Raw genomic sequence first — 24,699 nt, 5'->3', positions numbered from 1 at the left:
CCTAAAACCAACAGTAAGCTACCTGGAATGCCCCAAACCAGAAAGAAATCACCCTAAAACCAACAGTAGGCCACCTGGAAATGCATAAAACCAACACTAAGTCAGCTAGAATGCCCAAAACCAGCAGGAAGTTACCTGGAATACCCAAAACCAACAGTTTGTCACCTGGAAATCCCTAAAACCAACAGTTGGTCACCCATAATGCCCAAAACCATCGGCGAATCACCCGGAATGCCCAAAAACCAACAAGAAATCCCCTCGAAATGCCCCCAAAACCATCTGACCAACGAACAACGTGATTTGTCGTCCGACCTTTTTAGGAAAAGAAGCGCTACATCATCGCAACAATTTGCAGAGGGAAGAGGCAATGAAAACGACAACTTCTCGTTGACGTCCCTGGGTAAAATCACAAACGCCGTTGAGTCATCCAAAAAGCACCAGGAATGGATAAACACAAAAATTCCGAGACGTCGAAGCCAAGAAAACATTTGCGAGAGAAGAGACTTCTCAAATTAAGACGGATCAACTGGACCGAGTCCCAAAAAGCAACCTTTCTTCTCATTTCCATGAATCAAAGTTGTTATCTAGCAAGTGGACAATGAACCTTGGAAGTTTACTTTGACATTGCCATCATTAAAATACGCCATTCAGCAGGTTGTCCAGATTTATTAGAGCAGACGCCATTTGTCGCCGGGCGTTCAACGCGCCCACGATTTGGACTCCATAAGTTAGATTTATTGCGCGCGCTCAAGCAGACAATTTTACAGTCTAGTGATTTTCACAAGATCCAGTCAGCATTCGTTCGGAGACCAGCTTAAGAACAAATCGAGTGCGCTCGACTATGTCCAAATACTTGCATTAAAAGTCAGCATGGTCACATTTTTTTCAGGATAGAGCTGCCAATTTGAATAAATATACTTTTTAAATAACATTACGCAACATTCAGCTTGAATTAAACGCAAGATTGGCCCGTGACGACCAATTGGTTTCCTGTCTGTCCTTTAGAAGTGTCAAATGGGAAACATTCCGAGTTAGCGGAGACAAATTAGGATTCATTTTGGCCAGTTTTAGACATTTTATTAAAGTTGAGCTGGGTTCGTGTTACAGAATGATGATACAAACGAGTTATTTTTTACTAAAATGCTATTCTGTTTTCCATTCCCTCACACTTATGTATTCTTACAATAGTTTGTTGACTTCCATATGCTAATAGTTGACATTTTCTTTTAATTCTAGATATCGTTAAACATTAAAATTGCATTCCATCTTGGCGAACAGTTTTTTAAATGTGTTTTCTATACAGCGCAAATACATTTTTTTATGTTCTAACTGTTGCACTTAGAACACACAAGCGAAAAAACCAAAACCAAAAAAATGGAGAACCACCAAGTCCATCATCACAACCAACACTCAAATAATTAGGGCATAGATTCAATTTAAATATGAAAATACGCTACTCTACTTTTTTTTCTGGATGTCATGCATGAGTAAAAATACATTCCAAATTTATCTAAACTTAAAGCAGGCCCGTGTAGGAAAACGCCATTTTTTTCCTGTGATTTATGATAGTGGTTCCAACACGAGAACACATTGCCTCGAATGTCACGTAAAGGTTAAGCGATAATGAACACAACATGTTGCCTTTACTGACTCACTCTAAGAAAAGAAAAAGAAAAAAAGCAACAGCAAACATGCCACTAAATGCCACCACACAATAATTATATCATTAAGTGTAAGCTTTTCCAAATAGAGAGAATAACAAGCCGTACTGTGCCAGACCGCATTAAAACCCACGAAGCAATTCCGGGCGAATATTAACTGGCAATCATAAAATCACAATGCAGATTGCATAAGACAATGACACCAATCCATAAGTATTAGCATTAGCATTAGCAACCAGGTCAGCAGGACTACCAAAAAACCTTTTAAACACGCACTTTGCTACTCTTTTTTTACGTCGTCATTCATTTTTTTAATCATTAGAAAATATATTTCAGTTATTTACTGACTATCTTACTGTCAACGCATATATTTATTTGACTTATGAAACAATAGCTTTGTCAATAGACCCAAAATGTAAGTATGCCGAGAGGAGATCATTCTGTAACTATTTTAGAATATACCGTATTGGCCCGAATATAAGACGACCCTCTCTTTTTCAAGACTCAAGATTTAAAAAAAAGATGTTTTGAATGGCAAATTCAATTTTTAGACAGAAAATTATTAAACAAACAATTCTAAAAATATGTTTAAGGAATAAAGCATGTTATTTCGCCTCATTCTTAATATCTGAACATTTAAATAAGTAAACTAAAGTGAAATCGCATCTGTAAATGAACGGTTTGTCCTTTTTGAAATGTCAATGAACCAATCTACTGCGACAAAACAACAAAATTGCAATAACTGCGTTAAGCATTCAACGTTCCCTTTAACGATATCTGGCGCCATCTAGCATTGTGGTTTGGTACCACGTCTAGACACCGATTTTAAGACGACCAAAAATGTTTCTGCCTCATTTCATTCAAATGAAAACATCGTCTTACATTCGGACCAAGACGTCAGAAACCTTCCGTCACATCGCTTCGGAGTTGTATCGTTAGATTTTGAAAAACGCCATCTACGATGAAAAACCGCAAAGGTTGGAAACCCACTTGTTTATCCGCTAGCTATACAGATAAAGAACGGACTTGTCCAAACGTTAAACAGCTTGCCGGTTTACCTCAAATGAATACATTCAATCTCCTCGGTGACGGGCAAGGACGAAGTCCTTAAATCCTGTACGTCGGGCGGCATCCGAGCGGGCGCGTAGGTGGACCTCCATCGTAGCAGCACCATTTTCTTCAGGTAATCGACCGTGTTGTTCTTGACGCTGACAAAGCAGAAGGTATTGATCATGCCGTTGCTCATGGCCAGGCATTCGATGATGTAAAAGACCACCAAGGAATTCTTCTGGCGGGAGATCAGCGTGGGGTGGAAGTCCCGTAGGATGGCGAAGCCGTAGTACGGCGCCCAGCACAGCACGTAGGCCAGCAGGATCCCCATCAGGACCACCACCGTCTTGCGGCGGCAGCGGAGCCGCTTCCTGGCCTGCTCGGTCTGGAAACCCGGCACCTTCTTGAACCAGAGTTCTCGGGAAATCCGGGCGTAGCACCAGGCCATGAGCGCCACGGGGCCCACGAACTCCAAGGCGAAGACCAACAAAAAGTAGGAGCGGTAGTAAACCTGCCGGTCCACGGGCCAGATCTGAGCGCAGAAGACTTTGGGGGCGGCGGTCGCGCCGCCCCCCTGGGGGTACCTGGTCTCCGAGGCAAAGTAGGCCGAGGGGATGGAGACCAGGACGGGGACCATCCAGACTCCGGTGATCAGGCAGTAGGCCGTTTCGTACTTCATTCGAGGTTTGAGAGGGTGGACGATGGCCATGTACCTGAGAAAAGCCCACACAAAAAGAAGGAAAAATGAATTTTCATACTACTTCAAGCTAATAATATTACGACAAAAGTAGATAGGCGTCCAAAAGGTCTCAAAACGTGAAACCAAACAGCTTCTGATTCGTCAAAATGAGCAAAAATGCTGTTTCGTACTTTATTGGAGGTTTGAGAGGGTGGACGATGGCCATGTACCTGAGAAAATCCCACACAAAAAGAATGAACAATGAATTTTCATACTACTGCAAGCTAATACTATTACGACAAAAGTAGATAGGCGTCCAAAAGTCTCAACCCTGAAACCAAACAGCTTCTGATTCGTCAAAATGAGCAAAAGAGAGGAAATTATAATAAAATGACATCAAAAATGCAAAAACCTTTTATAAAAAAGTGTAAGGAGGAAGCTAACGTTAGCACACAAACCTGCGCATGAACCCGCTAAACTATACGCAACTTCAAAACAACTTAGATTTGAAAAACACACAAAAGAGAAGAAATGGTAAGAAAAAGTATTAATATAATGAATTACAAGCATGCAAAAAGCCTTTCTACAACTGTAAGGAGGAAGCTAACATTAGCACACGAGCTATGAAGAAAACTGCTTAAGTCTTACCTGTCCATGGCGATAGCTAGCAGGGCGTTGGTTGACACGTAGAGGGACACGGTGCGAAGATAGTTGACGGAAGCACACAGCACCAGACCGTGTTCCCACGACAACTGCTTGACCACGTAGTAGTCCACCAGGAAGGGACAGCAGACCACGGCCACCAGAAAGTCCGACACGGCCAAGTTGGCGATCAGCAGGTTGGTCAGGTTACGCAGCTTCTTGTAGCGCATCAACGTGGCGATAAAAATAAAGTTGCCCAGTCCGCACACCAGCATGATGCAGACCAGGACTACGCCGATCACGATGGTGGCGATGAAGAAGACCAGACCCTGCGTGGCGTCCGGGATCTCGTCCGGGGGGACGCCGTAGTCCAAGTCGTAGCCGTCCGGGTCGCGATCCCACGGGTGGCTGGCGTTGGCGTCCGCCATTTTGTTCGGAGGCCAAAGTTGGGAGAGGGAAAAGGAGTCTTTCACGTCACTTTTGATGCATGTTCACCTTGAAGAAAAAGTCGCATGTGTTATTATTCCACGTATGCACACATTTTCATACAATTTTGACTTTTAAATTTTGAGCGTGCCTCCCAAGGACGAACATTTGAAAATATGATTTTTTTATGGCTCTCTGTCAAAAAGGTTCCCGACACCTTGTCTAGAAAGTGCTGGAGAATAGTCGAGAATTATTTCTGGAATCGGTTATTTATGTCTATTAAATAGTGGACTCTGAAAACCGTCTTTTGCGCATCAGAAGGAAATCACGTCAGGGGATCGGCGACCTGTCTCGTACGCAGTCGAGTGCTTTGAGGCGCGCACCGATGGATATCTTGCGGAAGGCGAGGAACCGCGGAGCAAGCGCACATCACCCCCGGGTCAAGATTCAGCTGTCTACTTGCACTTGATTTATTGTTTTGGCTTTTCATGCTAGAGTTAAAAAAAAAAAAAAATCCAGGTCGCATCCATCCCATCTGATTTGCAAACGCTTTTATTTACTGAATTATATCAAAGTGAGCACGAGATGATTACATTAGATTAGAATTTTATTTCATCCCGTATTCGGGAAATTTCCTTGGTTGCCGTAGCAACCACAGACACAGAAGACATTGTAGACCTAGGTAAAAAAAACAGGAGCCACACCCAGGAAGTCCACAAGGGGGGACCTTCTGCAGACTGAGACTCAAGATGATACTCAGTAGTCTAGAGCTCCGTAATTGGTTGCTTTCGTTTAGAACTCCGCCCCGAGCCTTTTGACCGATAATTAAACCATGTTTAAACATGTCGCTATTAAATTCTTGTAAAAATTGCAACGTGAAAAGGCAGAAAAAAGCCAACTGTGGACTTTCCTGTTGCGAATACGCCCTTTAATTTAATATAATAGAAATTACAAGAACATTCCTATTGTTTTGAGGTCTTAATATTATTCCTATACGGGATTTCTGTGGCATGGTAAATGTCTGGCCTAGGCGATAATTCTTGCACGGTCAACGACAATGTCGGTCTTTAATTGTGACATGAAACGGATCAATAGCTAATTAGCTAGCATCCCAACGCTACACAGGTGGACTCAAATAGATAAGTAACTGTTTGAGTCTTGGAAGTCCTTTCACCTCATTAAAATAATCAAGATGCCACTAATTGCTGCCTGGCTTCTGCTATACTTGTTTTTTTTTCTCGCGGAGACGACAGTAAAACATCAAAGTCAAAGAACATTAAAAAAAATGACGGGAAAATGACGGCGTCCATCCAGGACGAACAACTATTTGTTGTACGTTTTGGATTATAAATCACAGTAGCCTTAAAAAACATATTGAAAGGGGAGGAAAAAAAAAAATCACATGAGTATAAGTCACATTGTTGAGTGGCAGTTTTTTTTTTTTACGTAATCAAAAACCACCAAAAACAAGCATTATACGCTCAAGTAATAGAAGGCAAAACAGCCACTTGTTGATGTCACATTTTTGGATAATTAGAGCCAAAAAAAACACAACAATCCATTAGCGATCAGAGGGCTAAAATAAAAAGATAAAAATAAGTAGCACCTGCGTATAAGTGACAGGCCCACCCAGACTATGAAAAAAAATTGTAATTTATAGTCCGGGCAATACTCTTATATACGCTAATGGGTGAAAATGGTAATGACGAGCTGAACCACTATACTATCAATCTAGCTGAGACACCATCGGCCATCAAACACAGTCGAGCCTTAAAGTGAAAATAAATGTTTCCTAAAAAATCCATCCTTTTGACACTCTTATTTTGAAAAGCAACACTTAACTTACCTGCCAATCAAGTGGAATGTCCGGCAAGCGTTGGATTTAATTCACCGACCAATTAGAAGAGCCATCTTGGATTGGCTGGCCAGCAAAGCGGAATGAATCATCCAAGCTCCTCGCTCTTCGCTCGCCTCCTTGGAAGAGAAAACAAAAAGTTGTCCCTCCGCCGACTTAAATCCGCCCCCCCCCCCCAACGACGATGACGACAGCGTGGCGGGGAGGAGATGATGACGAAGGGGGTTTAAGGGGGGGTGAGGATGTGCGGGTGCCAAAAGGTGGAAGCGCCAAATCCATCCGTGTCAGACAGCCTGCTGAGGGATGCACCTTAACGGCTTGAAATCACAACATTTAATCAATGTGCATTAGTATTTTTAATGTACTGTGGTGGTGCAAATATCTGGATTTTGATACGACCCCCATTTTGGTCGAAAATGGCAAACCAGTTCCAGATTTTTTTTTATTCCAGCCCATCTGCTCTTGTTGGTTTAGCGCTTCTGTTTCCTCTGCCTGCACGTTTATATCCATTAAAAGTCGGAGAATCTTGAAATCTCATTAAACGTGTATAATGACAATCTAAACCACGTGTCAAAGTGGCGGCCCGGGGGCCAAATCTGGCCCGCCACATCAATTTGTGTGGTCCGGAAAAGTCAATCATGAGTGCCGACTTTCTGTTTTAGGATCAAATTAAAATGAAGAGTATAGATGTATATTACATTTCCTGATTTTCCCCCTTTTAAATCAATCATTGTCATTTTTTAAGCCATTTTTTCAGTGTCTTAAGTTCAAAAATCATTTTGTAAAATTTAAAAATATATTTAAAAAAAGCTAAAATAAACATTGTTTTAGATCTATTAAAAAACTGAATATTCAGGGATTTTAATCCAGTTCTTTTAATACATTTATCAAAAAAAAAATCAAAATATTATATCTAAAATGGTCCGCCCCACATGAAATGGAGTTGACGTTAACACGGCCCGCGAACCAACCCGAGTCTGACAGCCCTGATCTAAGCATTCAATTCAATGGATCAAAACTTTATTTAAAGTGTCAGATGATACAATGAGTCCGCTTTTGTACTCCGGTTAAAGGAATATTCCCATTGAAATCAATGTCATGAGTTGAAAAATGACTAGAATAGAAGAATATTTTCTTTCAAGAGGCTGAAAAAGAGCATTTGAATGAAATTGAATGTCTATAAATGATCTATCGACCATCAGAAAAGCTGTCAATTCATTAGTCGGTGAATAAAAGGTTAACGGCTTATTGACAAAATGGCTTTCTTTGCGGATTCATGGGAAATGAATAAAAGAATATGACTCATACGTCGTATGAGGAGTTTATGAGGGAGACCTTGCGGTAGCAGCAAAAATCACCGGAAAACAGGAAAGAAAAACAAGAGGACATTGCTCAGAAATCGGAGGTCAGCTTTTTAAAATTCACCTGTGATTAGTTGGCGACCAGTCCGACGTTGCATCCATTTTGGAGTGTAAATCCATTGCTGGAAAAAAGTGCTTAGGATGAGAACATTGATGGAAGACTTGCAAAAAAACAGCATTGGCAAGAAACAAGGAGCAAATTGCAGGATTTGGAATTTCTCTTGAGAATTACACATTGCATTTTTGTGCTACGGTTCCTGACAGATTGACAATTTTTTTTACCCATTTCTATTCTATTTTGATTATAATTTTATCGATTGGGTTCTCAGATTCAGTTGTCATTAGTGTTTTCTATTTTTTTTTAACCAAATTGTGCAGAGAAAATTTGATATAGTGTGGCTCCAGTTTTTTTTAACTAGGTCTACAATGTCTTATGTGTCTTGTTCTAAAGTTCTAATCTAATTTTAGCATTTATCAAACCTCATGAATTTTTGCCACATTTTTTATGGTCTGAATCTGAAAAGCAATCAAAAGCAAAAGCCATTTCAAACATGAGTTAAGGACTAGCAGCCACAAATAATCCCATAATATGATAATATTGTAAAATACATCATCATTTTTGCATTTTAAACATTTAAAAAAAAAAAAAAGGACTAATCCAAAGTGGACTGCAAGTGATTTATGGCAATTAAACATTTAAATGGCTTGACAAGCAATTTACATTTAGTTTCAATCTACTGAAACTTACAATAGAAAAATAGTTATTTATCAGATTGCATTCATTTTTAAATGCATTTGTGTAAAAAAAAAAGAAATTGTAGTTTCCCACAACAATTGGAAAAAAAGGTACCCGGACATTTCGTCGACGGACACTTCGTCCCCGGACGTTTGGTCGAATGGACGTTTGGTCGCCGGACAGTTCGTCGAACGGACAATTCGTCGCCGGATTCGCTCGCTCTCAAAATTAAAATTAAAATTATAATCATGACGGACGGACGGACGGACGGACGGACAGACCGACGGACGGACAGACGGACAGACCGACCGACCGACAGACGGACCGACCGACAGACCGACCGACCGACAGACCGACCGACCGACAGACCGACCGACAGACCGACCGACCGACCGACCGACAGACCGACCGACCGACAGACCGACAGACAGACCGACAGACAGACCGACAGACAGACCGACAGACAGACCGACAGACAGACAGACAGACAGACAGACAGACAGACAGACCGACAGACCGACAGACAGACCGACAGACAGACCGACAGACCGACAGACAGACCGGCAGACCGACAGACAGACCGGCAGACCGACAGACCGACCGGCAGACCGGCAGACCGGCAGACTGACAGACAGACCGACAGACAGACCGACAGACAGACAGACCGACAGACAGACCGACAGACAGACCGACAGACAGACCGACAGACCGACCGACAGACCGACAGACCGACAGACAGACCGACAGACAGACCGACAGACAGACCGACAGACCGACAGACAGACCGACAGACAGACCGACAGACAGACCGACAGACCGACAGACAGACCGACAGACAGACCGACAGACAGACCGACAGACAGACCGACAGACAGACAGACAGACAGACCGACAACCAACAGACCAGCAACTTATTGATCATTTTGATATTAGATATTTAGATATTATTCCTCTGACATTGTCAATGCAATTACAAACTCTCTCTCTCTCTCTCTCTCTCTCTCTCTCTCTCTCTCTCATGATTATAATTTTGAGAGCGAGCGAATCCGGCGACGGATTCTCCGTTCGACGAACTGTCCGGCAGCCAAACGTCCGTTCGACCAAACGTCCGGGGACCAAGTGTCCGTCGACGAAACATCCGGTCACGGGAAAAAAATTGATAATTTTTAAAAAGCAATAACTTTTGAAGTGATTACCTCCATTTAGTATTAAACCCAAGAAACGCAAAAAAGCCTAGCCTGGATTTAAGCTTCTTGTGTGGGCCATTTTGCATATTTTTATCTTTTCATTCCCTTTGCGTCTCGCCGAGAAGCTTAATTTAGCGTCTCACGTGCGTGAGTGGAGCATGAAGATTCACACCACGCACGTATTGCGCTTTCCACTCGACTGACGCTTAAAGGATCCTCGATAGCATCTAAATGTCGCTCGCTTTCGTCCTACGAAAATTGACGGCTTCAACAAGTGACATCACTCAGACGTGCACAACTATTGCACCCAAAATAACATATATTTTTCTTCCATAACGGCATACCAGGCAGAAAATGAGCAGTTGGTCAAATATTTATGATCAGGCGGAGAAAAAAAAACGTTTACCGATTTTATGTGAATATGTAAGGCGGTTGATACATTATAAATAATGTTACAAGGAAAATAATACATGCTTTTCCTAATTAATCCCATTAATCTAGAAAATCTGGAACTGTATTTTTAGTTCATTAATCACAGTTTTTTTTAAAAATATTTATAGTATTTTTCAGAGTATAAGTCACAGAATACACGATTAAGAGGAAAAAATATTTGTATTTACCATTTTTCGGAGGGCATTTTTTGATCAGAATGCAAGAGTACACATAAATAAGTTAGTATATTAAAGTAACAATGGTAAAATGGAGTATATCAGGCTAAATAGGGATTTGTTAATAACAGTTTTTCAGAAAATAATGGCCTAAAACACCAATTAACAACCTGTTGACAGTCTAAAAAATACAAATAAAAGAAATATGAGCTTATTAGTTGCAACCCCAACCAAACTATTTAAAAAAATAGCATTGATGATCCGGAAAATGCAGACAGAAAAACATATTTCAGAGTGCACGCTAATTTGTGAGGCACAAAACCAAATGAACGGGCGTCACTTTTGGATGCATTTTCCTCGCTGGCCACACGACTTCCAATTTCTGGAAAATGCATCGCTAATACGTTGCTCTTGCTTGACGCCGCCAAGCCAAGCCTCGAACATGCAGCTATTTACAATTAATCAACATTGCATTATCTTTGGCTTCTCTTGTGAGAGCGGCTGTTTTGTTCCGAAGGCTCCAAAATCTCATCAGGTGGACTGCGGGGGGCGCGAGGGGAAGGGGGTGCCGGTGTTTGGATTCGACGGCTGACATCTTTGTGATCATCCGTCCTTAACAGCCGGTAAACAAGGATAGACAGCAGCGCTGATGACTTTGAACGATCAATTCTTTTTTTGATGGAAGTGGGGTACTCTTGCTTTTTTTGCCCTTTTGCAATTGTGTTTCGATTTCACCCTACAAAGCACAGAGCCGAGCCATTTGGCTTTTAGCTAAAAGGTTCTTGGGAGCTAAAAATCTTTGGCGAGGAGCTAAAAATATTAAAAATCTTTGGCAAGGAGCTAAGAATCTTTGGCGAGGTGCTAAAAATATTTGGCGAGGTGCTAAAAATCTTTTGCGAAGAGCTAAAAATGCAAAAAATCTTTGGCTAGGAGCTAAAAATCTTTGGCCAGGAGCTAAAAAATCTTGAGCCAGGAGCTAAAAAATCTTGAGCCAGGAGCTAAAAAATCTTGAGCCAGGAGCCAAAAAATCTTGAGCCAGGAGCTAAAAATCTTGAGCCAGGAGCTAAAAAAAATCTTTGGCCAGGAGTAAAGTCATGTAAAGTAAAGTCATGTAAAAAAATACATATATAAAAAATACCGTAACATACCATTGTCACCCGAAATGAAAAGTAAAATAATTCTTGGGAAAAGTTTCATTAGTTTTGATTGCAAAAGAGAATGAGTTGCTAAAAGTGAAATCCCCAACGACATGTCCAACCCCCAGAAAAGCAGAGATAAGACAGCTGCCTCCGTGTGCTTCAATTTAAATTAATTATCCGCAAAACATGAGGGGCTACTTGCCCGCCCGACCTGGCTTGCCACCGTCACAATGTCCCAGAATCCCTCAGCAACAAAAACAAACGCTCTCTAATCCCACCTTAATTCCAGATATACTACAGCGCCTCATAATAATAAAAAAATAACGTATAGATCGAAGCAAATGCGCGGACGCAAATCATGGAAAATATGCACAGGATAAAATATTGACCGTTTTTAGGGGAGGCTTCAAATAGTTTACGGCGGCCATATTAGAAGCTCGTAAACGGCATGGAAAGAGGATTCATGAAATATATTTCTGGGTTTAACACCAAGCAGCTTGTCAATGGTTTAAACGCCATCGTATTTTGTTGGTTGTCAAGATAAAATTCACTCATTTTTCGTTCGCGGGGGTGCTGGAGCTTACCTCAGGCCACTATCGTATTTTCTCGCATATTAGCCGTCTCCGCGTATAAGCCGTACCCTTAAAATGGTCTTGAAATCGTCAGTCAGACCATTTTAGATATAATATTTATATATTTTTTAAATAAATGGATTAAAAGAACTGGATTAAAAGCCCTGAATATTCCATTTTTTATCGATCTAAAACAATGTTTATTTTAGCTTTTTTAATATATTTTTTTAGATTTTACAAAATTATTTTAGAACTAAAAACACAGAAAAAATGGATTAAAAAATGACAATTATTGATTTAAAAGGGGGAAAATCAGGAAATTTAATATACATCTATACTCTTCATTTTAATTTGATCCTAAAACAGAAAGTCGACACTCATGATTGACTTTCCCGGGCCGCACAAAATGATGCGGTGGACCAGATTTGGCCCCCGGGCCGCCACTTTGACACCTGTGTTCTAGAGTCTCCAAGGGAGGGAATCGGACTACTCGGAGGAAGTTCAAAATCCACGGGGGATCGAACCCTCCATGGCGGAACTGTGAGGCGGCTCAGCTCACCACCCCACCACCGTGATGATTTTTTTCCCATTTAATATATAGTTGTGCAGGAAACGAAATGAGTATCTTTGAAGATAAGGTGGATGAGGTCTCGGAGGGTGCCCTTACAGGTCCACGGGGGGTTTGCTGGAGTTGTTTTTGTGCGTCGGAAATAATGGGCTGGCCCACAATTTGATCCCATTCAATCTTGCTCTCTCTTATCAATTGTGGGAAAAGAAAATCATGGAGCTAGCATGTGGTCTTTAGCCTTGAATGTCACTGCACACGTGATACACTGTTGTCAATCCAATTTCACAGTGGATTGACGTAAAAAGATTTGCAGAGAGACATGCAAGACGTGGAGGCTCGTAAAAAGGACCGCTATGATTTCAAATTGAACGGAACGTCACCATCCGGGTGGGAGATGTTTCAGTTGAATGTCAAAGCGTTGTGGAACGTTGGGAATGGCGGCAGATTGGGACTCATTTTCAACCCTGGCCTACTTTGTTTTTTAAAAAAAAGTATGGTCTTATCCATAGCAGGGATGGGCCTTCAAGTTTTTCTTGTAGTCCACCCGAACAAGTCACGGGTCTTGTGAGTATAAACGGTGGGTGGCGGTCAGGTGGTGCTTCAGCCTCATTGGCTAGAAGGTAACTCTCAAGAAAAATTTCGTTTTTTACTCCAAAGGCATATTCACGCCGAGAAAGTCCATCGTTTGCTTTCTTTGGTCCAAACCTTTTCCACATCAACTAGTTTTTCGGTTATTGACGCATCCTATCAAAGAAATTGCCATGTTTTCGTCCTGCATTTCATTGCATACATGTTTTCTGATTTGCTTATAATCATACCAAACCGGTTTCGGATTGTATGATTTTTGGGCTCCTACATTTAGAAGTATACAACATTTTTCTGTGGATCCTGAAATAAGCCCCCAACTACAACAACGTTGGAGCAATCTTATTCTGAAAAAACTAGTTTCTACTATACTTTGATCCAAAATGGCGGTCTGATAGAACATCAGATTCTTCCATTACGACACCATTACAATGACGCAGAAGGAAACCGTTAGGTGAATTATTTTCATTGTACATTTTCAGTAGTTAGGGATCTTCGCGAGTCTTGATCACTCATTTCTGAATATTCTTTGACCCATTCTACCATTTTTAGAAAAACTCTTAACTAGTTGGAATTGAAGCCAGACTACGCTTTCAATAGCCACATCAATAGAACCCTGTTGTCAGGCAAAGCGTAAACGTACGGTTAGTACATTTTAAGCATAAATCCCGGTCATCACAAGCTCATTCTCGCCATTCTCGTGACCGAAGCGCGGGAAACTTCTCTTCTATCCGGCCATCGGGCCCAGGTCCAAACTGCCGCTGCGTCCACAAAGCCTCTGACGAGAAGCACAAGCATTGTGTGCCGACGGCCAGCGCTTTCGCGGCGGCGGCCGTCGACCAATTGTGCGAGCGCAGTCCTGCTGGGTCATCACCAGCGCCGCGGCTTTTCCAGCCCACCCAACAAAGACAACAATCGCCCGTGGAAGGCCCCAGGCCGGCGCCGCTTGTCCCGGGCGAGGTCCGCGGCGACTATTTCGCCGCCGGCCGAGGCTGCGCGGCGTTTAGTCTAGCGCGAGACGGCCCAGGGTGAGCACCCCACTTTTCCACGCCATAAAGGAGCCGGAGAGCACGAGCCAGCGCCCCCCAGGTCACGGCGACCGCCCCCCCAACAGCATGTTCAAGAGCAGCTACCTCCGCAAGGAGGTGCGCAAGGAAAAATACGAGCGCTCCGACGTCTTCGGCGAGGAGCCCGAGGACTCGGCGGGGGTCTCGGCCATCCAGGGATGGGAGAACCTGCAGGAGCTGAACGGACGCTTCGCCCGCTACATCAACCGGGCCCGCGTGTTGGAGCAGCGCAACGCCGTCTTCCGCAAGCAGCTGGAGACGCTGCAGCGCATGGAGGAGGCCAGCGGACTGGAGGAGGCCTTCAAGGAGCAGATCCAGGTCAACGGAAGGCGGATCCGAGAGCTGGCCTCCGACCGCGGGAAACTGGAGAGGGAGCTGAGGGACGCCTGTCGGATGTTGGATGAGTTCACCAGCAAGTAAGGGAACGGACGCCAGGGCTCGCCGCTAATCTGACGGTTTTTTTGCAGATAAAATGGGGAATGAAATATGGTCAGGTTTGAGGTGGGGGACAAGTTAGACCTGGAGGGAATGGCGTTGGTAGCCAGTAATCCAACCACAGGCCACTGACTTTCCATTTCCACACGTGATATCAGTAAATTGAAAGAGCGCAGATTTCTCCCGAGGCGGCGTGGTCCCAAATGGGCTACGATCGGCGGCGAAACGCCGCCGTCCTACTTTCGTGGCTTAACAGTTGAAGTGAAAAAAAAACATCGTTTTTCCTGATTTCATTTAAAAATATATATATATATATATATATATATTAAAAAAAGGAAATACAGTCATACCTCTACTTACAAAAAGACTTTTTTCGTAACTTGCAAATTTCGTAAGTAGAGGTGTACTTTATATGTAAATTCTCTAATTCGTTCCACGGTCCTCACACAAGTACCAACTAAACCCTTGAAAATTGGTCAAAATGTCCCAATTTTGGATGAAAGATGTGAGGAAAATCGCAAAAATGAGAGAAAATTATAAGGAAATGATTTGTTAATGTCGTAAAATAAATAAAGCATATGAAAATGTGCCCGGCGCTACTGAAATGTCTCCCTCCGTGGCCGTTGTAGATGTAATACCAGTATACCAGTGTTTGTCCGCCAGAAGGCGGCACGCGCCCGTTCTACCGGGGCCGAAAGCTGTCCACTTTGTAGTACATTCTAGAGTTTTACGTGTGCCTTGTGTGTGTGTGTGTGTGTGTGTGTGTGTGTGTGTGTGTGAAAATATGTGCCATGTCACATTTGTCGTTTTTAATTGCTTAATAAAGGGAATTCAAAATAAAATAATGAATACTTTTTGAGGGATTTCGTAACTCAGATCTTTTTTGTATCTTGAGTCAATCATTTTTTGCATATAAAAAAAATTGTAACCTGAAACAGTCGTACCTAGAAGCATTCGTAAGTGAGGTATGACTGTATTTCCAGTTTTTTCTTTTGCAAAGAATGTAAATTAATCAAAACCTGAAAAAAATACTAAAAAAACACCCACTTGCTATTCAAAAATTAAAAAAAATCTATTTATTTCTGCTGATAAGTGAAACATTTGTGATGTATGGGATTTGCACTAAACAAAATACGCCATCGGGACACGCCCCTAATGCTTTGTTAAGCCTTCTGGAAAAATAGGTTGCCAATATTGGTATATTTTCTCAAATTAAACTTTTGGCACGTTACTAATTGTATTGTCTTGTTATTTTCCAGATACAGAAACGAATGTGATTATCAAGAACAACTGAGAGGAACACTGGAACAACTAAACAAGGTACTACATCATTATCTAATATAAAATAACATATTTGAAGAAAAAAAATCCCTCCTGAAAAAACCTAGATGCTTTATTTCATTTTAATCAATTAAAAAGTTGATTTATCCATTCATTAAAATAACTAATATTTTTTTTAGCAAAAATAAATAGTTTTAATTTGACGTGATTATTTTGTTGACACTCACCTGTGGGTTTTCCTTGGGAACATGACTTGCTATTGAGCCCTGGCGTTCGATTCCCCGCAGGAGGCCGACAACGCCCTGCTGAAAAACTTGGAGAACCAGATCCAGTCTCAGTTCCTCCAGGATGACATCAACTCCACTAGAGAAAGACACAGAAAGGTCAGCGACACCAACATACGCATCATTTAAAAAAAATAATAATAATAACTCTTTAAATGTGGCCCTCGCAAGAAGCTTAAATTTAGCCTCCATTCTGTTGCCAAAAACTTACGTTAACTGAAATTGTGTAGAATTCCAGTATGTTGTTTTCATTTCTCTTGGTTCTCCAAGATAAAAAATCGTTTAATACTGTATACAGTAATCCCTCGAATATCACGGTTTATGTAGACCAGACATAATCGAAAAATCGTGAAGTAGGGTCACCCCTATTAAATATATTTTTTTTTCCTTCAGTGCTGAGTCTTAGTAGCAAAAGTGGCTTCCACGTTTCAGTGTGGATTTTCACATTTTTACGGACTTTAAACAAAACAAAACAAAATTAATAGCGGAAAAAAAAATCGGAAAGTAGTGAATTCGTGATAAGTGAAGACGCGTTAATCGAGGGATTACTGTATTTTTTATTTTCGCATAATGTATCAGGATTTATTTTTCTATAGCCTTTATTTCTTTTTTTAATTTTGATTTTTTTTTTCACTGCCTTTGACAGTTATAGACATTATTTCAAAAGGCCGGCACAAATTGATCTTATTAACACTGCCATTGACGGCCACAGATGTCCAATCCAATTGGAATGAATGGATGTTTTTCTCTGTCAGTGGCACTGAGTTACTACCTAAAATATATATTTTTATGCCTATTTTATATCAACTGATTCTGATCATTACTTTAACAAAAGCAGAGTGATTTCTGGTTGTTTTTGTTTTGAAAGCGGCCATTAGAGAGCTAAAAATTGGACACCTCTGCAGTAATATATCATATTATAAAGCACCCATTTAGTCAAATATTGTTTAAATTAGAGGATAAAGTGCACGCTTTGCCTCCATTGAAGCATTAGCGTGACTTTGTTTTCCCTTCCTGCCTGATTTATTCCCACCAAAAAACTCACTCGTTTTATGGCGACATAAAATAAAACATCAAATGCGCACAATGTATTTTTATTTTAAATACGTGACCGTGAAAGTGAACAAAACAAACGGTCGCGCGTCCAATAGGAGCATTTCCATTCGTCGGAATGGCTTCAATTGTTGACATTTCCCAGAACACATTTGATTGGGCCATTTTCTTCCTCTTCAAACGCTCGCCTGGCAGCGCCTTTGATGGCAAATTATTCTTTAATAGCATCGTTAGCTCAATATGACGCGAAATATGACCCACGTATTACGTCGGGTAGTAGATAAAAAGTCATTTTGAACCACTGTTGGGGTTTGAATTCTTGGAACGTGTTTAGTTTTGAGACTTGGAATACATTTGTGTAGCCGGTGTGGATTTCTAAAAACAAAATGACACTTTAGAGCACTGGTGTCAAAGTGGCGGCCCGGGGGCCAAATCTGGCCCGCCGCATCATTTTGTGTGGCCTGATTAAGTAAATCATGAGTGCCAACTTTCTGTTTTAGGATCAAATTCAAATGAAAATTATACATGTATATTATATTTCCTGATTTTCCCCTTTTTAAATCAATAATTGCAATTTTTATCCATTTTTTTCTTTTGGTGTTTTTAGGTAAAAAGCATTTTGTAAAATCTAAACATAAATATATAAAAATATATTGGTTTTCCACTTTAACATTGAATATAATTTTTAAAAAAATTGTTTCCATTTGAAATGAAAAACAAATGATTATTAGATGTTTTCCCTTACTAACAAAAAAAGTTCAAATAAACAGTTTTATATCTATAAAAAAACTGAATATTTAGGGCTTTTGATCAAGTTCTTATAATTCAATTAAAAAAAATCTAAATATTATATCTAAAATGGTCCAGCCCACATGAAATCGAGTTGATATTATTGCGGCTTGCGAACCAACCCGAGTTTGACACCCTTCATCCGCTATCCACCCACACGTAACCCATTTTTTTCCCGTTTTCTCATCAGAACCTTGCGGAGATTCAGACCTACGTCCACATTTTGCAGCAAATCAACCAGACGCTTCCCCTGGCTCCTACCGTGTCCGTAGGCATCTCAGAGGTGAGGTCACTGGCAAAATGGCGGGTGTGCGTCCGCCCCACGGGGAATTGATGCTCGCCGCCGAGGTTCGCGGCCTTGCGGTCCCGTTGCGTCCGCGTCGTTGTATCGTGTCCGTCAAGCTGTGGAAGAAGCACAAAAATGCTTTTATTGTCATTATACAAGTATAATTTAGATTTAAGAGATTTAAAGTGCAATAATAACATCAACAAACAAATAATCAATAAATAACAATAAATAGGTGACCCAGCGGTGAGTGGTTAGCATGTCGGCCTCACAGCTCTGGGGTCCTGGGTTCAAATCCAGGTCGGTCCACTTATGTGGTGTTTGTATGTTCCCCCCCGGGCCTGTGTGGGTTTTCTCCGGGTACTCCGGTTTCCTCCCAGAGTCCAAAAACATGCATGCTAGGCTGATTGGACACTCTAAATTGCCCCTAGCTATGATTGGTTGTTTGTCTCCTGGTGTCCTGTGATTGGCTGGCCACCATTTCAGGGTGTCCCCCGCCTCGTCAGCTAGCTGGGATAGGCTCCAGCACCCCCCATGAGCCTTGTGAGGATAAAGCGGTTCGGAAAAGTAAAAAATGAATAACAATAAATCCATAAATAAGTAGTCAACAGCATAAATAAGTAGCTACTATGTAAAAAAGATATATGCATTTTTGTTTGGTTAAACAGGGGCGGAGCTTGGGGGGTTATGTTATGTTGCAGCTGGGCCTCAAGGGGGCGTTTAAGAGTCGAAAGCAAACGTGATGTATACTAGAGCTTTAATCCAGACATTGTTTACGTGTTAAAATATATGTGGCGGCCCTCCCTCCCGGGCAGGTGGTCTCAAAGGACCCCCTGAGTGATGAGTCCCCCCGCCCCCTCGACTCGAGGGGCCCGTTGACACTGGTGGCCCCTTCGCATTTATACCGCCACTGCATCAAAAAAAAATCCACACATCAAATCAGCCATTTCGAGGTGGAGTGGCTCTAAAAAAAAAAAGTAAAGTACCTCTTCAAAGCTTAAATGCTAATGTCGTTGGCCAAAATGTAAAAAAAAAAAAAAATAGAACTAGCATAGATTTGGTAAAAACTCATGGATATATACTTAACGTGAGAGTTAAATGGTATTATACTTCGAAGTTGTTCCATATTTGGAAATAAACTGTACGAATAACTTTATTACTAGCAACAGTACACCACCAAATATGACGCCTACAAAAATGTACTTTAATATACGAGGTGAAAAGTGTTCTATTTCTTATTTTATTGTTTATTGAGTTCAACTGGTGTAAAAAAGCCTGTTAAAAATGATGTAGTAAAACAATAAGTCCATGAACACAAGTTCCCATAAATATTAAATTATCTACCTAGCCGCCATAGCTAGAAGCTAACATTAGCATCGCAATGTCATCACTATTAAATTCATATTGTTTTTGTCTATTCATTTATATTTGAAGTTTGATGGGATCAGAGCTTTTAAGTTCAACATGCAGACAACAAGAATCCACTTGCTGTATGATATTATTTCAAAAGTTGTGGTTGTTTTTTGTGGTTTTGTGCAGGAGCAAGAGAAGCTACTGGTGCAGAGCAGATTGCCCGCCCTCAAGAGTCAGCTGGAGGAGTACAAGAGCGCCCTCTGCCAGTTGCAGGCACAAAAACAACGTCTTCACGCGGAGGTGGGTGGCAAGACAATGGTCACCATAACAACTATACTACAAAATAAGCATCCCCTTTTCGCCCCCATGACTCGGTCACAAAAACACGATTTTAGGCTTTATATTTAAGATTTTCGAGTTTAAAAAAAATGGACAATTGCAAAGCAGGTCATTCATAACATCAATTTTCAAAGATTTAGGGATAATGTTCCATTTCAGTCAGAATTTTTTTTAGATTACATGAATGAATTTTTAAGTTGATTGGATAATAGGAATTATTACTTTATTATTGCACGTTTCCTATTATTTAAGGATTATTGCTCAGTTGAGTGAATCAATTTAAACCCTTTTTTCTATTAGTATGTACATTTTTTATTTTATTTTGTAAAGTCAGTTAGATTTAACTGAGTTTAACCGAGTCAAATGTGAATGCATAATTCATGGGATTCACATAAGGTAATGCTTTCCCCCAATTTTTTTTATTTATTTAAATGTCTTTATGGCTTATTTATTATATTAAACTAAAATATATATACTCACTGCTAGTGGAAAAAATAATGTGGGTCTTTGAGATTAGATTATTGTACTCCAGAAAAGGTTTTCCTTAAAAAATGATACAAAGTGCAAATAAAAGAGTATTTAGATTTGTAATATTATCATTACAGCAAGAGCAATTACAAATAAAATAAATACAAATTTGTCATCCCTCCCTTCCGTCGCTATGATTTGCTAATAACAGTTCTGAACCACTAGATGTCAGCTTCAGTCCTTTTTATTTTAGCAACCTACCATCACATATAAAAATCGGCATTAAATTCTAAATACTAATGTCATCTTAGAATAAATCAACTAGGAACTGTAAAAGTTATTTTTCACTTCTGCCCGATTGCTTCAACCAAACGTAAAATGAGACGCATCCAAAACCGTACGGGAATTTAACCACCCACCGTCAACTTCGTTTACAATCTACATCAAACTTTGACTTAATTACGCGCTCGATAGTTATTCGAGAACGACACGCCGTCGTCGCGCAACAGGGACGCCTCCGTTAAATCCGCTCCGGCGTCTCCGTAATTCCCGAGAATCATTTCATCAGCGCGCCTTGATTAAAACGGCGTGTGCATGGGTCACAGGCGGCCATGTTGGAGCAAGCCATCCGCAACACCCAGGAGAGTTTCGATGACGAGATCCAGCTGAACAACGAGCAGATCGAATCGCTGCGCAAGGAGATCGAGGACGCCGAGAGGGCCCTGGAGAGGTTCACCAGCGAGTGTCGTCACTTGGCCATGTACCAGACGTCGCTGGAGAACGAGCTGGAGAGGTACAAGAGGATCATCGAGAACGAGGACAACAGGTGAGGGCTCAGGTCAGGGTCAGGGGCCACTGGCATTGACGGCTAGCTAGCTAGCGACGTGATGACTACTAAAAAGGAGCCCGAAAGTTCGATAAAGTCATTCAAAAGTAAAGTTCTACATGTTTCAACTCCAACCGCAACTGAATGTCCAGAAGATTCAAGAAGAAACCGACACGCTAGCACCTAGCGTGACCGTGATAAACCCGCCAATACCTACGGTTTGCGCGCCATGGAATTTCAACATTGATTACTGTTGTTTTTCAAAAGGTAAAGCACACTATTTTCAGCTTAAAACTGAATTTCCTGCTTTGGAACCATGTCTTTCGCAGATTGAATTCTGCAATTATCGGCACCCCGGTGACCCTCTTCACCACCAGTTACCACTACACACAAGCCCCTCCTTCCACAAACCGGGGTAGAGGTAAGTATTTTGTCAGCAATTTAACGGCTAGACTGGCAAGTGGTGTCAGGTCCAAGATCACGAAAAACAAAAATGAAAAACTCTGCAAGACTGAGAAAAAACGAATAGCTTAGCATTGCCAAAAATGAAATAGTACACTCAACACTTGGACTTAAACATCAGTATGCAAGTACAGACACTCCTCAACTTACGAACGCAATTGGTTCCGAGCGATTGTTCATAAGTTGAATTTGTTTGTAAGTTGATTTAGTGCTATATTTTGTATTATAATTTATGTTTAAGGCCTATATAAGTATATTGAAGGTTTATATAAGTGCATTTGTATGTTTAAGGCTTGTATAAGTAACACGCATTGGTTTGTACTGAAAAAAAAAAACATTCAATAAAATGGAGAGAATATGTACAGTACTGTAGAGAGAGAGATAGATTTATGTATTAGAAACTGGCCAAAAGAAGCGACCTAATGACGATTGCACAGTTTTCTTCTTTTTTTCATCATAAATGATGCAGTAGCACTGTACGGCATCATTCAATTGATTTGCAAACTTTGTGCAACGTTCAATATTTGGGTCCTGCTGCTCGATCTTTCTGTTTAGAAATGGTACTGAATGTGCAACGCTCACCACTTTCTGACGCGCATCAAGCTTCGTTATTATTGCCACTCGTTTCAAATGAAATGGCTTGCCTCTTCCTTCCAACTCCCTCAATAGAAGCCTTTAGCTTTTTACCAACCATATTCAATATTGGATGCATGAGATATTTAATGATACAAATGCAAAAGGTTCTTTGCACACTGGAGATACATTCACGCACTTCTTCTTCGTTGCAATGCGGAAGGTAGATGCTGGGTGAGCTGAGCTCTCACAGCGCCAGGCGTCGGTATTAGCGGCGGAAAGAAGTACTACTCCGAAAAAGACGCGAAATACAAAATTGGACTTGCGAACATTTTTGGACTTAAACGCAATTTGCAGACATGTTCGTATGTACCGTTGTTCGTAAGTTGAATGTTCGTAAGTAGGGGAGCGTCTGTATTGACCCCCCAAAAAACCCTTTGAGGGTCGACATCAAGACCAGACCAAGATATTCAGAAATCGAGACCGTAGTCACAACAGGAAAAGTCCATAGTTCACCTTCTTTGGTCCAGACCAAAATACATTAGACCCTATTTGGTTTGGTTCTGTAATGCCAAGCACACGATATATCCCATAATGCCTGTTACCTGGCAAAAAAGTGCAATTTCAGAACTGGGACCAACCCTCCATGAGGTCTCAGATCAACTATATTGGGACCAGAATTTGTGGGCTTGTATTTAGACCAACCCCACAGGTGTGCACCACCAACTTGATCTGGTTTTAGTCTGGACCAAACATTGCCCAGTTTCTCCAGATCCATCTTAGGCACCAGACCAGTTTTTCTTGTTAAAAGTTACAGCTCCTAACCATGAATGTTTAACCCTTCTCTTCCGTCCCAGATATCACGCTGGCCATCCAAGATATCAGCAACATAAAACCTCGGCAGAAGATCATGGCCAAGAAAGTCCAGAAGAAGAAAGACATTACCCCTCGTGATATGCTGGACAACAATCAGGAGGAAGCAAATCCTCCAGAAGACGACAACACCAAGGGCGACATGTCGGAGGAGAACGTCAGGAGGACCGAGGAGAGGTCCGCGTTCTCCGGATTGTCTCCGCAGGACGTTCCGGACGGAGCTCAGATCAGCAAGGCTTTCGACACGCTTTGCAACATCGTCAGAGACCGGATGCGGAAGTACAAGAAGCCGGAACCCATCGCCGACTTTTACACCAAGGGTCGTTACGTTCTGGTCACCGGGGAGGGAAGCTATCCGGACCCTCGCTTCTGCACTTCCATACCGTCTGCCGGACACGTCATCGTCACCATTAAAGATCAGGCGCTCGGACGCTTGACCCCTCAACCATCTCAACCCACTCCGTGTCCCAGACCTAGAGTTCCCACGCCGCCGTCTCATTTGGCGGGAGGAAAGGAAGACAAAGGCGGGAAAGGCAAGGACGGTAATGGCACGGGTAAAAAAGACCCTGACCCTCAACCCAAAGACCCCCATCTCAAAGACCCTCAAGCCAAAGACCCTCAAGATCCAAAAGACCCTATCCAGCCATTCTCCGGCCCCACAGATCCGACTCCCGCGGTGGATCCGACCAAACCAAAGAAGAAAACAGACGACAACGGAACCGGCGGGACGACTCCCAAATCCATGCCCCGGACTTCCAGTAGCAGTTCCACTTCCAGCAGCGGCACTGGGACCAGCACCAGTTCAGGCTCCAGTTCCAGCTCAAGCACCAGTTCCAGTTCCAGTTCCAGCTCTAGCTCCAGTTCCGGCTCCAGTTCCAGTTCCGGCTCCGGCACCAGCTCCAGTTCCGGCACCGGTTCCAGCTCCAGTAGCTTCACCCCAGACGCCATGACCTACGAGAAGGTGGTCTTGGAGTCCGTAGAGAAGTTCTCAGACGGGCGCAAGCTCAAAGGCTACGAGGAGACCTCCATGGTGGTGGAAACCACCATCGAGAAATCCAGCAAGAAGAAACATTAGAAGACCCTCAAGGTTCCTGCTCTCATATTCCAGCCTCTCCCTTCTACTTGCAGTCTAGGGTTCCTGGTCCGATTCTGCGAGCAGACGGCGATGCTCATGCTTTCGTCCTTTCTTGTCTGAAAAGTTGGGACCTCAAAAAATGAAACGCTAAAAATAAAAAACTGTGCCACCTTTAAAATAATAATAATAAAAATAATAATAAACCACAAAAATATTGACGGATGAAGTTGTGCCACCCTTCTGTCCTCCAAATCCAATTCCCCCTTTCTTGATTTGATTTGTCCAATTGGATTTCACGGCCCGCCCTCAGCACCATTTTGCTGTGTACTAATTTGCTTTGATATCTTCAATAAAAACGACTCAAACCAAAAAAAACGAAGGCCTCGTTGTGTTTCGCTTTACTTTTCACCCCTTGCGTATTTACCCAGAATGCCCCTCTTCGTCAACAGTGTCTCCATTGTGTCCG

The 24,699-nt window shown here is 41.9% G+C and overlaps 2 protein-coding genes across 12 annotated transcripts in view; one reads left to right on the top strand and one right to left on the bottom strand.

Moving 5' to 3' along the window:
* Positions 1-16,216, bottom strand: part of prokr1b (prokineticin receptor 1b) — a 24,220-nt gene extending 8,004 nt beyond the window's left edge. For 5 of the 11 annotated variants that reach the window (XR_013303766.1, XR_013303764.1, XR_013303767.1 and 2 more), the window contains exons 1-7: positions 16,080-16,216; positions 7,739-7,796; positions 6,305-6,630; positions 4,039-4,527; positions 3,582-3,620; positions 2,938-3,424; positions 2,720-2,869 (exon numbers count right to left, since the gene is read on the bottom strand). Coding sequence is in view for 7 of the 11 variants with exons in the window: in XM_077612585.1 (XP_077468711.1) it covers positions 2,735-2,869; positions 2,938-3,424; positions 3,582-3,620; positions 4,039-4,460 (1,083 nt within the window). In the remaining 4 variants the exon portion in view is untranslated. Of the gene's footprint in view, positions 1-210; positions 3,425-3,581; positions 3,621-4,038; positions 4,528-6,304; positions 7,020-7,738; positions 7,797-16,079 lie in introns of those variants that run through there. The other 6 variants (XM_077612578.1, XM_077612582.1, XM_077612580.1 and 3 more) reach the window with 6 other exon arrangements.
* Positions 13,962-24,583, top strand: bfsp1 (beaded filament structural protein 1). The gene is made up of 8 exons (XM_077612576.1): positions 13,962-14,552; positions 15,831-15,891; positions 16,140-16,235; positions 18,169-18,261; positions 19,804-19,917; positions 21,030-21,250; positions 21,580-21,671; positions 23,143-24,583. The coding sequence occupies exons 1-8, from the start codon at positions 14,185-14,187 to the stop codon at positions 24,231-24,233; spliced, it is 2,136 nt and encodes a 711-aa protein (XP_077468702.1). The 5' UTR covers positions 13,962-14,184; the 3' UTR covers positions 24,234-24,583.
* The last annotated feature ends 116 nt before the right edge of the window (positions 24,584-24,699 follow it).

This window comes from Stigmatopora argus, chromosome 11 (assembly GCF_051989625.1).
Source record: "Stigmatopora argus isolate UIUO_Sarg chromosome 11, RoL_Sarg_1.0, whole genome shotgun sequence".
Classification (NCBI taxonomy): Eukaryota; Metazoa; Chordata; class Actinopteri; order Syngnathiformes; family Syngnathidae; genus Stigmatopora; species Stigmatopora argus.
Note: the sequence above shows the minus strand (reverse complement) of the source record. Positions and strands in the feature narration are given on the sequence as shown.

Bases quoted from the DNA above. Each gene is read 5' to 3' on its own strand.
- bfsp1 (XM_077612576.1), top strand. From the start codon at position 14,185: ATGTTCAAGAGCAGCTACCTCCGCAAGGAGGTGCGCAAGGAAAAATAC. The intron at 14,553-15,830 runs GTAAGGGAACGG...GTTATTTTCCAG, and splicing joins TTGGATGAGTTCACCAGCAA to ATACAGAAACGAATGTGATT. The intron at 21,672-23,142 runs GTAAGTATTTTG...CTTCCGTCCCAG, and splicing joins TTCCACAAACCGGGGTAGAG to ATATCACGCTGGCCATCCAA.